This window comes from Condylura cristata, unplaced genomic scaffold, assembly GCF_000260355.1.
Source record: "Condylura cristata isolate star-nosed mole 26May11 unplaced genomic scaffold, ConCri1.0 scaffold00006, whole genome shotgun sequence".
Classification (NCBI taxonomy): Eukaryota; Metazoa; Chordata; class Mammalia; order Eulipotyphla; family Talpidae; genus Condylura; species Condylura cristata.
In genome coordinates, this window is record NW_004567107.1 from 24,456,702 (window position 1) to 24,470,889 (window position 14,188).

The window sequence follows — 14,188 nt, forward strand, 5'->3', positions numbered from 1 at the left end:
GATCCTCCGTGATAGCCTCTGAGCTTCGCTGGCAACCCTGGCGAAGTGAGGCCTCCCTTACTCCTTGGCTGTGGGTACAGGGGAGGGCAAGAGTGACAGGCATGTTCAGTGAGGTGCGCGAATGCAGTGAAAGCATCGCCCACAGGGGATTTGTGGTCAGGAGTGTTGTGTGATTTATTACTTTATAGACATTGAGCACACATAGATCCATCAAGGCTTTGCAGTCTGTACCTGCACACATGTCTTCGTCCCGCCCCCTCCCAGGACCCAGTTGTGAGACACCTGCCAGCACAGCACTGTTGGGAGACTGCATGGGTCAGGGCAGCGACTGGCATCATAAAATCACAGTGGCTGGAGACTCCGTTCATCTCCTACATCTGAGCTCAGGACTGTGGTGCCTTGTCCGTCTGGGTCAGCTGCCCTCTCTGCACTTGTCACCACCAGTGAGAAAAGTGCAGGGCAGGTGTGTAGCCCAGGCCTGGGCAGGACCATGGGTATGCGTCCCCTCTGCTGTGGCTCAGCTCCAGGACCGCACCTGCGATGTGGCGCCGGCCCTTTGCGTTCGCTTCCTCATCTGGAAACGGGACAGGGAGAGGGCTGCCAGGGTGTTGTCACCAAGGACCGTCCTTGCCCCTGGGCCTGATGGGTGCTCATTGTGCAGAGCTGTCACCCATCATGAATTTTGCAGTCACTGGGCTCCTTCACCACGGGGCGAGCCTTCCTTGATTCCCCGCACGCAGAAGGCATATCGGTGGCCACTGCTGAGTGATGAGTGAGTGAATACGGGAAGGAACCAGGCCTCCTGGCCCCAGCTTATTCTTCTGAGTGGCACCTACTGCCCCAGCACCTTTGCACTTGCTGGCTCTTCCCTTCATATCTGCACACTCGCTCCTCAAATGTCACCTCATCAAACAGCTTCCCTGACCAGCCTCGACAGAACAGCCCCTCCCAGCAGCCCCCCTCCTCCCCCAGCCTGTTCTTTTCTGCTCGCAGACTTTGGCCTGTCTGCCTGGGTTCTGTACACTTTAGTGAGCCCTCAGTGCCTGGCAGTCTGGTGAGTCCCTACTAAATGTGTGCATGATTACGTCTTCAGGCCCCTCAGAGCCTGGTCTGTTCCCTTTCTTTATCCCCCCTGCTGTGTTATGTTGTTTCCCCCAGATCCCATTTGCCGCTGCTCTGTGCTCCTTTGGCTCTGCTGTTCCACCCTGACGCATCCTTCTCCCCTTTGGGCTGGCTCCAGCCTCTGTTCACTTGGCTGGGACACAGCTCTCTCCTGCAGTGCCTACCTGTTCTCCCAAGTTCTTCCGTGCCTGGCCAAGGACCCGCTGGCATTAGCATTTACTGCAAGTGCAGCTACTGTCAGTCAAGACACTGTCACTTCAAACTTCTTGGACAGAAAGCACAGCTTGAGTCTTAGCAGTCTTAGCAACGGAAACTCTGAGAACTTGGGCACAACCATCTGAGAGTCTGCCAGGCCACAGACCACCTCAGTTGGTTTTTGCCACCTGACTTGGGACTTGGGGAGATGTTGGTGAGAGGTGGCAAGACCAGGCTGAATGGCTGGCCAGCGGCTCTGGACGCCTCCGGACGCTTCCAGCTTCATCCCAGAAGTGCAGCTCAGATCTGCCTTCTGTCTGGAGTTTCTTAGAGAATTTCTCTTGCAATTGATTCACATTGTTTTATGAACATTTGAATACCACTACTTTAAGCATTTTATCAAATTCCAATTTTTTTTTTTTTTTAACATCTTCCCCTCTTGAAGATGAACTGACGGGAATCCTTAAGAAATTATCGCTTGAGAAATATCAGCCCATTTTTGAGGAGCAAGAGGTAAGGATGTTCTTTTTAAATGTCACTTTTAAATCATACTGTAAAAAAATTGCCTCAAAACATAGGTTTCCATTCTGCATGCCTAGACCCATCTTTTTCACCTGGCAGCTGAGGAAATAGAATTTGTGTTCATCACATTGAGTTCTGTTCACTCCAGTGAGATCCTGGAGACCTTCTGGCTTGTTTTGTTATGATAAGATTTTGTGATTTTGAGGATTGCTCTATCCTGTTAAGTTTCTATTTGTCCTGAAAATACTTTTGTTGAAGGGGGTTTGCGATGGGGCTTTTAGGAATGAGAGAGTGAATCGCAAATGCTAATGAATCTGTGACATGTCAAGGTGTAGAATCTGTAGGAACCTGAAAGTTTAGAAGATTTGCTGTTGTACTGCAGTTTGACAGTTCGTCAGCATTCCCACTCCTAGATATGCACCCAAGGGAACTGAAACTATGTCCACTCAAAAACTTGTACATGAATGTTCACAGCAGTGTTCTTTACGATTGCTGGAAGGTGGGAACACCACAGATGTCCATCAGTTGGTGATTGGGTAAATAGCGTGTGGAGTATATTAAAAGGCAGAAACAGCAAAATACTGACACTGCTGCAGGTTGGATGAAAGAAGCAGAGTCCAGTCTCAGATACCACATAGAGTTTGATTCCATTTGTGTGAAATGTCCAGAGTGGTCAAATCTGTAGACACAGAAAGTAGATTGGTGGTTACCAGGGAAGGGAGTGAGGAGAGTGGGGGAGTGATTGCTAATGGAATGGGCTTTCTTTTGGGGTGATGAGAATGTACTGAAATTGAGTATGGTGAGCGTTGCATAACTCTGAATGTACTACAAATTATTGAATTATACACTTTAAGTGGGAGAGTGGTGTGATAGATGCATTATATCTCAATAAGCTGTTAAAAAATTTACCATTCTGGTCAAATAAAACTCCTCTGCATGCCCGTTAGTACCAGGGGATGATGACTGTGTAGAACATTCTGGTCCCCAGTTTAGTGCACGACAATGTTCAGAATTACAGCAGCCATCAAGAGACATTCTCATGGTCCCCAGCAAGCTTGAGATGCAACTCAGGTGTTTGAGGTCTAGTTCAAAAAACAGAGGGGGTGTGTGGCTTTCTTCCTGGGCTTGTTTTTCTGCCTTACCCTGCCTGTTCCCTCTGCTCCTCAACATCTCAAACTTCAGCAGTGATTTTCTCACCACCACGATACCTGTCCGGCTTCCTGACGGCCTCCTGCTTTTGCGCCACGTGTACCAAGCTCTCTCGGAGCGTGTGGAGAACCTGGCTCCAGGTGCATTTCTGTTTCTCGAGCTAGATCTGTTTCACAAGGCCATGTGTGCTCTGATTTCTCGACTTTTCCCCCTTTTTTCAAGGTGACACCCCCCCTCAGATTGTTGCAGTTGTCTGATGTGAGCTCTGAGGTGTGCCCCAGCTGACCCTCGCAGCTTTTAGAGTTTGGATGCAAAGGGAGAGTGCTGGCCAGGTAGATCCGCCATTGCCTTAACTCACCCACCCGGACATCTCCTCGGTGTCTGAGGTCAGGGAGGCAAGGCCTGGCCGGAGGTGGCAGTGGGCAGGGAGCTGAGCCGAGCAAGGCAGTGCCTTTGTCCCCCTGACAACACCTGCCCTGTACAGAGCCAGCTCTGCTGACCCCTTGGCCCTGGTCCTCTCTGGGGTGGAGTTTGCTCTTCATGTGTACACACAGCCCAGTGTCCCTTGAGGCCTTAGAGGCTGGCATCCTGCACCCTCCCCCAGCCCTCACAGCTTCACTGGTGGTGGTGGGAGGGGCTTAGTCCCTTCAGAAACTCCTTGAACCTTCGCCCTGTGCAGGGGACGCTTCCAGAGAGGGTATAGTTTTTCCCCCTATTTTTTTTTAGCCTGCAATTTTGGAAGAAGAATGATGTTAACCCAGGCTTTTATCCTGCCACATTGAAACTGAACATAGACTAATAATTTTCATCTTTCTACCTGTATCAACATGGATTTAGCTACATGTATTGAAAAGTGCCTAAACATTGGTATCTTAAAGTAGGAGATTATTTTTCACATAGAAAGCCTGGAAGTGAGTCACTGAGGTGCCTTCTGGCTCTTTTCTCTACCTCTCCTAGGCAGGCAGCATTCATCTTCTGAGTCCAGTGTGTTTACCAACGCCCGGAAGGAAGGTCGCATGCACATTCCAGGCTGCAGGGTGGGCGGGGAAGCCGGAGGGCACCCACTCTCCTTTCTCTGGAGATTTCCCTGAGCACCTTCTAGCCTCCTGCTGCCTATTGGCCAGAAGTTTGTTACCTCTCGTACTGATATGCGCAGGAAGTCTAGGAATAGCAAGTCCTAGCTGTGTGCATAAGTGCCCCGCTGAAAGTGGTATTCTGTGACTAAAAGGAGCGGGCGTGAACACTGAAAGGGCACTTGGTGTCTCTCTCTCCTTGCTGCTACTCTTGCTTCCTAAGTTCTCGCAGGAGGAGAATTCGGTGTCTGTGCTCTCCATCTAAAATACACCGCAAGTGTCCAGCAGTCCCCATGGTTGACAGAGGACAGCGCTTGAGAAGTCACTTCGGTTGGGGAAGCAGACGAGTACTGTGTTATTCATATCAACAGCACGACTGTAGTCTCTGCCCCCTTTCAACCTTCTGCCAGAGGTCCCCTGTCTGGCTCTTGAGGTCGCAGGAATACCTAAGATGCTCCCAGAGCCTAGCAATGGGGTCTGCAAAGCGAGGGCCAGCGGGAACCACAGCTGCATTAAGCTGAGCTTTGAAGAGAGGACAAGGCTAGAGAGGCATCTGGGGAGAGGCAGCAAGTTCCTTCGGAGAGTCGATGGTGCTTTGGCCTGGTGGGGCCTTGCCACAGCCAGCTGGTCCATAGGACAGTGCGGACGCTGACCACCGGGGCCTGGACTGTGTGGACCTGACCTGGCGGCTCTGGCTGGAGATCCATGCAGACACGGAAAGGTCTCTGGCCTCCCTGCAGAGCATGAGGGCTGGTGGGAAGCAGTGGCGAGAGGGAGACACAGTTAGGTGGGAGACCCCATCCAAGATGACATGGGAAGTCATTGGAGAAGTGCTGAGGGGCTGGCCCGGGAGCAGGAGTAGTCTGCTTGGGTCTGCAGGGAGGGGAGTGTCTGGTAGGGCACATCAGCCAACTATGCAGCCTCTGGGCCCCTGTAAGCCGTGAGGCCCTGGGGAGATGCAGGAAGCGTTCTGTAGTCAGAGGAGGGGGGTGTCTGAGTCTTGGGGAGAAGTCCAGGTTAGACTGGTACAGACCCTTCTCTCTGGATTTAAACCCAGTTTAAGATATTTCTTTTAAAAAAAGATTTATTTATTTGTGCATATAGAACTGGGGTACAGGCCGAGGCTCACAGGCGGGGAGAGGCTTCACCAGAGACAGAGTGGGGAGCAGAACAGGCCGATCGACAAAGTACACTGCTGAGGGGAGCAGCGGGCAGGTCAGGAGAGGTCTGCTGCGCCATGTGGGTCACCTCCAGGGCAGGGATAGAACTCATGCTGAAGTGGCTTTAGCTTCTCAGTGCTGTGCTTTAACCCTCTGCGCCACCAGGGAGGGCCCAAGATACCCTTTTTAAATCCAGAAAAGTAAAGTGACTGATAAAAGAGGCAAGGGAAGACAGAAATTTTTCAGAAGAAAAATTCTAAATTTAGAAAATTCTCAAAAATCTCATTGTCTGTAAGAGAATATTAAATCCTGCTTATAAAATCAGGAACTGCACATTTTCATTGTTGCAAAAGTTTAAGTGACAACAGGACTATGGACATCCAAGTGTAATATTTTAATTTCTGAACACAGTTTGTGAATTTTTTGGTTAAAAACTCAATACAGCACCTACAACCACCTTGTAAATTAAGTGGGGAGAGATTTCTTCCTGCTCAGCTGGGGGCACTGAGGTCAGACCCCTGCCCAGCTTCTCAGGCAGGAAGTAGGAACTGACCGCCTGTCTACCGGTCCCCAGGGTGACCTTGCTCTCTTTGTCTGGCCGCTGTGGACCCTGCCTCCAGCTGTGGCCTTCTCTTCCAGATGAGCACTGTGGCTGGGCTCTGTTTTGTGAGGGCCCAGCAGGTGGCAGAGCCTTGCTGCTTAGGGAGAATGGAGCCATATTAGCATGGCTATCCTTAGGGAACCCCAGGAGGGAGACCCATGAATCTCCAGCTGCAGCATTCTAAAGGTGAGGTGGCATGTGGAGAGGAGCCAGGAATCTGGAGCCCCTGACAGCCCAGCTCACATCCTGGCTCTGCCACTGACTGGCTAGAGGACTCCAGGAGGTCACTGCTGTGTCCAGCCTCCCCGACTCCACACAGGAGGTGGAGAGACACCTGCTTATGCCGTGCTTTGTGCATCCTGTCAGTGCTGGGTCTCCCCTGCCTCACCTGGCAGTGATGCCTGGCTCGCAGCACCCTGCCTGAGACGGGCCTGTGGCTGTTGCCCCCGGCAGCCAGCGCTGTGGTGTGCTTGCCCTCGTGAGCCACTGCCCTCTGCCGCCTTCCTTAGGGGTGCACGCTGCAGGATTTAAACTGTGCAGCTGAGGCACATGCCACGCTGCCTGCTGCAGGGCTTCTCTCCCGGCAGCCGGCAGCTGGCAGCCACAGTGTAGGACGATGAGGTGCCCCCTTCCAGCCCTTCTCCACCTGAGTCCCCCATGGCCCTTTCTCCTGCGGCTTCAGCTCCTTCCCGTTATCACTGTGATTCCTCGTCTGCATCTCTCTTGCGGCAGCAGCAGCGGGGGCCAGCGTGGTAAGTGCCCCCCGCCCCGGCGCTGGGCAGCCCTGCTCAGCTACCGTCCAGAGGCCGTCACTCGCAACAGCAGGGCTCAGGTTCTTGCCACTCCAGCTGCCTCAGCTGCTCCCTCAGGGACACGGCTGGCTGGCTTCATTTTCAGGGGCCTTCTAAAACACACCTGTCCTGGAAACCCCGGGGCTGGAGTGGAGGGAGTCGGTCCTTAAAGCCGAACGTTCAACTCAACTTCCAGCGGTGAGTCAGGAATTGGAAGTAGTAAATCATCATTAAAAAGCTACTAAACAGCACTAATAGCTCATAATCATGATATTTCTATTGTGGTCAGGCAGAGAGAGGTGAGGCGTCAAGCAGATGGCAGCAGATCCCGCTTCTCTCTCCCCAGGTGGATATGGAAGCCTTCCTCACGCTCACCGACGGCGACCTGCAGGAGCTGGGCATTAAGACAGATGGGTCCAGGCAGCAGATTTTGGCAGCGATTTCTGAACTGAACGCAGGCAAGGTATTGTTCTCAGTCTTCCCTTCGCACCCCTGTTTCAGACAGCTGAGACCTCTGCTGGGATCCTGGCCCTCGGCGTCTCTGAGGACTCCCCATTCTCATTTCATTTCTCTGGGCTCCCACCACACACACCTTTACCTCCCAGGGGTTCCTGTTCTTTTTTCAGCCCTCTCCCATAGTTGACTCTCTCCTTAGAGTCAACGAAACTGCCCTCTGGACACAGTCCTTAGTTAAGACAGGCTGGGTCACTGCATCACCCTGGGGAAGTCAGGGCCCGCTCTGAGCCCCACTTTCTTCACTGGTAGGGTGAGGTGAAGGGTGGTTGCCGGGACTGAAGTGTTCACACACAGAGCTGTCAGTCACCATTGCTGTTGGCTGCCCCCATTCTTGCCTAATGTCAAATTCCTGTTTCATCTTTGAAAGTAAAGACTCACAGTACCTTCTCCCTGCTGGCACACCTATGCAAAAGACAAATAAACGCAGCAAGTCACCATGCACCTGCGGATGTGGTGCACCGTCAGCCGTGATTGTGCTGCCAGACATGGTTGTGCTGGCAGCCATGATGCGCTCTCAGACGTGGTTGTGGTTGTGTGTCAGATGTGGTGCACTGTTGCCACTGGGCTGCAGTTGCCTTCTGCTCCTTCCCCTCACACAGGGTGCGTTTTCTGTCACTGCAGCAGCAGAGTTTGATAGCTGTTGACCTGATGCCTTTTTACACTTTGCCTGCCCACGGCCCTCCTGTTGGACAGTAGCACCATGTCTGGAATTGTCAACAGAACTGTCATGGACATCTCTGCCTTTCCCCTTTTCTTCTGCTTTGTTTCACAGTATGAGGTCATGTCAGTGAGCATGAGTGGTTTTTTGGCTCTTTCTCTAGACTGCTCTATCCAGGCCTGTACGCACAGACCTGCGAGCAGGTCCGTATAAGTCTGTGGACATAGACTGTAACCCTAGTGGCATGTAAATGTCCAAGTGGCACTTTGTCATTCATACGCCACTTGGCATCCACTTTCTCAGTTAGCCCGGAGAGGAAGGCCTCACTTAGTCCTGCTGTAAGGGAGCAGAGTCCCGGGTGTGTCCTCAGGTCACCCAGTGGGCAGGGGAGGGAGGCCTCGGCCCCAGCCCTTCCTCACATAGTCGAGCTGCTCCACGCTGCGTGGAGGCTTCCCTCACGGGCCCGCTGGGATTGCAGTGGCTTTTTGTTGCGCTATTAGTATCTGTCTGTAGGCCATGAGGTGGTCTCTCAGGGTAACTCAGTGAGCGCTGCTTCAGTATTTGAGGACTGAGGATTTTACCCGGGGGCGGGGAAGGTGGGGAGGGAAAGCAGGGTCCATTTGAGTTAGAAGGACAGAAAAGTTTCTGGATATAGGGTCTGTGAGGGCCAGGCAAGGCAGGCCAGGAGCTGAGTGCTGTTTTAGCCTGGGCAGGGCTTGGTCGATGGTAGCTGCTAGTGAGTTACTTTTGCAGAAAGTCCCCTCTGGCCTGGGTGGCTGTGGCCTCCTCTTTCCTTAGACCAAGATCACAACAAGAAGACAGACTGAGCTGCTTTGTGAATCTTGGGCAACTTAACTGTCTTCATCAGAGTAAATGAAGTGACATCTTGAGCTCACTCCAAATGAAGACACTTTTCCTTCAACTTAGCACTTCCCGGAACCTGTTCTTCATTGTCTCTCCAATTCATGTCTCTCCATCCATTTCTATAGCAATCTATATTCTCTACTAAGTAAGCTCCATCTAGAAAAGCAGAAGCAGCAGCCAGCCATCAGTAGCTGTTTGAGCTTCAGCCACATAAAAACCATAGACTAGGAGGCTTGTAAACAACAGAGGTGTATTTCTCAGTCTGGGGGCTGGAAGTCCAAAGTCGGGGTGTTGGCATAGTTGAAATGTGGTGACATGACACTGCCAACTTGTCATTGCATCCTCACATGACAGAGAAGAGAGGGAAGCAGGCTGTCAGCAATCTCTTCTCACAAGGCCGTAATTTTACCTTGCAAGCCTGCCCTGTGACCTCACCTAATCTTGATCACCTGCACCAGGTCCCCTCTGCTAACACCATCTCAGCTCAGGGTAGACATGTGAATTGGGTCGGGGGAGAGGAAGCACAAAATTTCAGTCCATAACAATGGTCTTCCTTGGGAGCCCAGCTGACCAGCTCCCAGTCAAGTGGCCTTGGTGTTTCTAATAAGCCGGTCAAGGGGTCTGCAGAACCTGGCCTTTGTCCTGCCCACTGACAGCACCACTCGGCCAAGCCAGGCGATTCCAGAGGCCACAGCTGTTCAGAGCATCACGCTGCGGTGTTTTGTGCCAAATGTTTTTCTTTCTGTGGCTGAAACAAATTTGCATCTATAATTTATATCCTACTTTCTTTGCTTAACATTAAACATGCTGTAGTGTGTGTCAATAGGAACTCTTAATACATTTACACAGATGTACTAAAATTAATTTTTGGGTGGAATCCCTGTTTGTTGCATATATAGATGTGCAAACTTTCTATAAATAGTGTGGCAGTGGACAACTTTGTGTAGGAGTTTTTCTAATTACCTGCTCGGAATAGCTGTCTAAAGGTAGAATTACCAGGTCAAAAAGTCTAAATCAGCATATATGGTGTGTCATCCTTAATTATTTTCCAGAAAGAGCTAGTGACATCCCACCAGCTGTGAGCATAAGTGCCAGGGACCCTGAAGCCTCCCCAGTATTGAGTAGTATCAGTTTATCTTTTAATTTTTATTAATTTGATAGATCAAAAAGAATACTTTGTTTTAATATGCATTTCTTTACTACTAGAGAGGGTTTTTGTTTGTTTTTGCATTTATTTGCCATTTGTTTTTGGAAACACAGGGCTTTTAAAGGGCAATTAATGATTTTTCAGTCACTTGTGGATGCAGGGAACCATGATGTTTTCATCTCTGGCTCCCCCTAAGGTTAGGACACAGTGCGCTGGCTCACCCGACCTCATTTCTCAGGCAATTAAGGCTGCGGTTGGGTTAATAACGCGCGGTCTTCTCTTGAATTCGCTTTCTAGCCTGCCACAGATTACAGAGTGTCAGTCAGTCCCTTCATTCTCAGTTGAACCTCATGCAGCCCCCGCATGTGTGATTCTCCCCAATTTGCAGCTAGGGAAACTCAGCACAGTGGGGTTGCATCTGGAGACCTCTGCTTGTGAGGAGTAGAGTAGGGGTTCAGTCCTCTCGTCCCCCACCCTGGTGATTTCGGGCTGTGATGATGGAACCCTGACTGAGTGTTTCCAGCGGATTTCAAATGACTGGGAGCAGTTGGTGTGAAGAATTCTTTCTGCCTCGGTGTGTAGGAGGCCTTGTCACCACTAGAGGGCTCTGCTTGGGACCTGGCGAGGACCCCTGCCCCCTTCCTCCCAGGGCCATGGCGAGTCCATGAAATGAAAGAAGAAAAAGTTTGAAATCTAGGCTCATTCAGGACAGGTTCGCCTGAACCCCCCTCCTAGCACGGAGCAATCTACCAGAGACTTCTAATTTACTTTACTTGTTGAGTACATTTATTTTTTGCCCTAAAAATACATGTTTAATCTACACTGCTGCCCTGTGAGGACAGCACCTGTCAGCTCCTGCTGTCCACAGAGCGTCCACTGTCAGCACAAACATTTGAGGTGCCGTTATGATTCCTGTTTTATAGGTGAGGAAATCAAGGCCTGGAGAGATGATGTATTTTACTGACGGTCTAATACCTGGGAGACATGGGGTTTGAACCAAGGCGGTTTGATTCTAGTCTCTGTTTTTAACCTCTGTGTTAACATTACCTCCGGACCAAGTATTCAGAGCAGATGTTCTGTGGACTTAAAGAAACACCCACATCCTCCTCCTTTTCCCATCACAAAACATGTATTTGGGGGTGAGGAGGTTGGGGCTCGATGAGAAGTGGATCACTGTGAAAGGAATCTGACATATTTTGGACAAGGGGGAGTAAAGGCAGCTCAAATTCTTCTCTGTGGTAGAAAGAAGCTGAACTCCCACTGAACTCCCTGGAAATTCGAGGACTGGAAAGACTCAGTGTGAGGCGGGGGGAGGCGCCTTCAAGGCCGTGCAACCCAGGGCACATCAGTCCTGCTCTCTGAGCTCCTTGTCCGCCTCTACACAGGGGCCGGACCCCGCACCTTGGGGCCTCCCCAGCCCTGGCGTGTGTGCCTGTGGGTGCTGGGGGAGGTTCTGACTCAGTATGTTTTTATTAAGCTCAGTATTTTTTCAGTTAGGTTAATTTATTTTCCCTGTGACGCCCATGGGTTTTTCAAATAGGAATTCAACCCTAACAACACTGTGTCAGTTGAAGTAATGGTTAAAATATTTAACAAGACTTTCTGTCTGTTTTCTACTTCTTCCACAGGGACGAGAGAGACAAATTTTACAGGAAACCATTCACAACTTCCACTCTTCCTTTGAGAGCAGTGCCAGCAACACGAGGGCTCCTGGAAACAACCCCTGTACGTGACCCTCCTCCTAGGGTCACCAGGGCGACCTTTCTGGGTCCCAGGGCCTTCCCCATGTGACCAGTGCTCTGGCCGCCGTCAGCTCTTCACATTCCCTGAAGCACAGTATGTTTTTGTCCTAAGTCTCATGGTTCCCTCAGCCTGAAACGCCTGCCTTCCCTTCCCAGCCATGTAGACTGATCCTCACATACAGCTCACTGTGGCTGTGTCTGCGCCACAGGTGGTTTCAGCAGTGATTCAGGGACACAGCTCCTTTCATCTTGAGGCCCTGCCATTTTAGGAGGCCTTAAGAGTCCATTTCTGGCTGGCAGAAGGGAAAAGGGATGGTGTTCAAGGCAAGTCACCTCTTAACTGCCTTGCTCTTCACTATTCACATTGCATTGGCTACTGGTAGTCGTGTGGACCCACCGGACGCAGAGGGGGCTGGGAAAGGCAGTCTCTGTCCAGGAGGTGGCTTTGTAGCCAGAGCTCTAGACTTAGAGGGTAACATATATCTATGGGTGGAAAGTTAGCCTCCCTGCCGAGTCTTCCCTTGAGACCATCTAACTTGTTACCTGACCAGTGAAGCTTGCCTTGAGTCCTTACACAGAACTAACCCCCTTCCACCCACTCGGTTGCCTACTGCTTGCCTGTCTGCTCTAGCACTGGACTAAACCCCCTGTGTGCAACAGGCAACAGGCAGGTGTATATTGTTCTCCTAGAGCCAAAGGCAGCCTTTCACGTTGGTAAAGAGAGGAAGCCCACTGTGTGTTCTGGGAGCGGGGGGCTCTCTCCTCCTTTCTGATTCCTCATCTGAACGATTGGGAATCAAGAAAAATAACATTCTGATACTCTGTGTTGCTCTGCACATATCCCTGAGTTCCTGACGTGGGGGCAGAAGAACCTATTATATTATTAGTATATTGGTGGAAGGACCTCAGGGCTCCAGTTGTCTAGGCAAAGAAGCAGAAAATTGGGGATTTCTTTTAAAGTCTGTTGAAGCTATTAGGGTCCTCAGAAAGAAATCAACCCATGTAATTTTCCACCCTGTGTTTTTAAATCCAGCTTTCTGAAATGTTTTCAAGGAAATTAATTTTATTCATCTGTCTTGTCCTGTGGGATTGGGGTGCAAAACTGGACTAGTCCCCACTTTGAGGAGCTTGACAGCAAGAGAAGATGGGAATGGGGTCCAGCCTGTGGAGGTGGTGGAGTGGGAAGCACTCGTGTTCTGGTTTTGGGCTTGGTGCTCAGGTCCAGCCCCAGGACTGGGCAGCTCTGTGACCCAGGTTACTTAGCCTTTTAATGGGAGCTAGAGACAGGGTCTTTCCTTGACCTGTGAACACAGCAGCAGACATCAGCCTCCACAGAAACCTTATCTGTACTGTGAGCTCTGCTGCCATATGCTGGTCTCCTTGGGGGGGGGGCGGGGTCACTCACCTGTTCCTCGCATAGCCACAAATGCCACACCCGCATCCCTGCCTGTGACCGCCCACCCCCCTCTCCTGGTGGTGAGTGGTGAGTGCTCTGCCCCTTTCTGGCTCAGAGGCGATTGTCACTTCACAGGGTGTCTCCCCTGTGACCCAGTAGCTCCCACGCCTTCGTCCTCTCATCTTCCCACCCCCAGCAGCCAACTTTGCACCTGAATGGAGAGTGTTTCCAACATGCAGGATGAGGTTAACCATTGTAGGCTGCAGGTGACAGTGAGGGTGAATACTGCTGAGGTCTAGCTACTGCACACAGCAGGTGTTCAATGGCCACGCCCCCCTGAAGAAGTTTGGAGCTTGAAGAATGTTTATAAAGATGCCTGTTCATGATGCCTAAAGTGAGACCTGGCCTTGGAGTCACCGGAAGCTGAGAAGCCAAACTCAGAATATGATGTCACCAGCGCTCAGGGATGACAGAAGTGAAGGGGGCACAGCATCACCAGTAGTGAGATGGGGCAGAAAGCCCAGTTCATTTATCTCCAGCTTCCTGCCTAAGGTGGCATCCCCTTGCACTCCCTCCTCAGAGCACTGCACCTTGGGGTGAGCCACCCCCCACCAGGCCCTCACTTCCTGTGGCTAGTAGTGGGCACAAGGATGGCCATCCTCTTGAGGGAGACCTGTCCCTGACCTGCAGATGGCTCAACGAGGGCTGGGCTGACCCTGCGTCCTCAGCAGGGCCACTGTCCTCTGATGAGGGATCAGGACACCTTTTCGGCTCAGCCCTACTACGTGGGTTTCCATGTTCCTAACCATTGCACACTTCTTTTTACTTTATTGTTATTCCCATATGAGGACTTGACTCTTTGAAAAATCTGTTTGCCAAACATTTATTAAATAATGGTGAATTTGTCATCTCAACTTGGATTTTTGCTCATCGGTGGCATAAAACGTCACTGAGACTTCTTGCGGAGAGCGTGCCCAGGTGTGCCAGCACCTGCTTCATGATCACCCGGTGAGGCAGCCTTGCCGCTCCCTGTGTGACGGGCACAGGCATCTGCACTGACCTCACCAGGGCCACCAGGTAACAGGCCATTTGGCTGGAAAGCAGCTAGCACTTCTCACTCAGGAATCCCCATTCTTGACATGCTGTTGGGCTGACTCAGCAGAGAGAATTGCTGAAATGGCATTAACCCAGCCAAAAACAAAACAAATATTTAGTCCGTGGGCTTGTTCACAATTTTGGAGTGATGGGAGAT

The 14,188-nt window shown here is 51.1% G+C and overlaps 1 protein-coding gene across 1 annotated transcript in view; it reads left to right on the forward strand.

The window, feature by feature from the left end:
• ANKS6 (ankyrin repeat and sterile alpha motif domain containing 6) overlaps positions 1–13,833 on the forward strand; it is a 40,631-nt gene extending 26,798 nt beyond the window's left edge. Inside the window, exons 12-14 of the mRNA XM_004677484.2 lie at positions 1,763–1,830; positions 6,960–7,076; positions 11,427–13,833. Of these exons, the coding sequence (XP_004677541.1) occupies positions 1,763–1,830; positions 6,960–7,076; positions 11,427–11,531 (290 nt within the window). The 3' untranslated portion in view covers positions 11,532–13,833. The remainder of the gene's footprint in view (positions 1–1,762; positions 1,831–6,959; positions 7,077–11,426) is intronic.
• Positions 13,834–14,188: the final 355 nt, after the last annotated feature.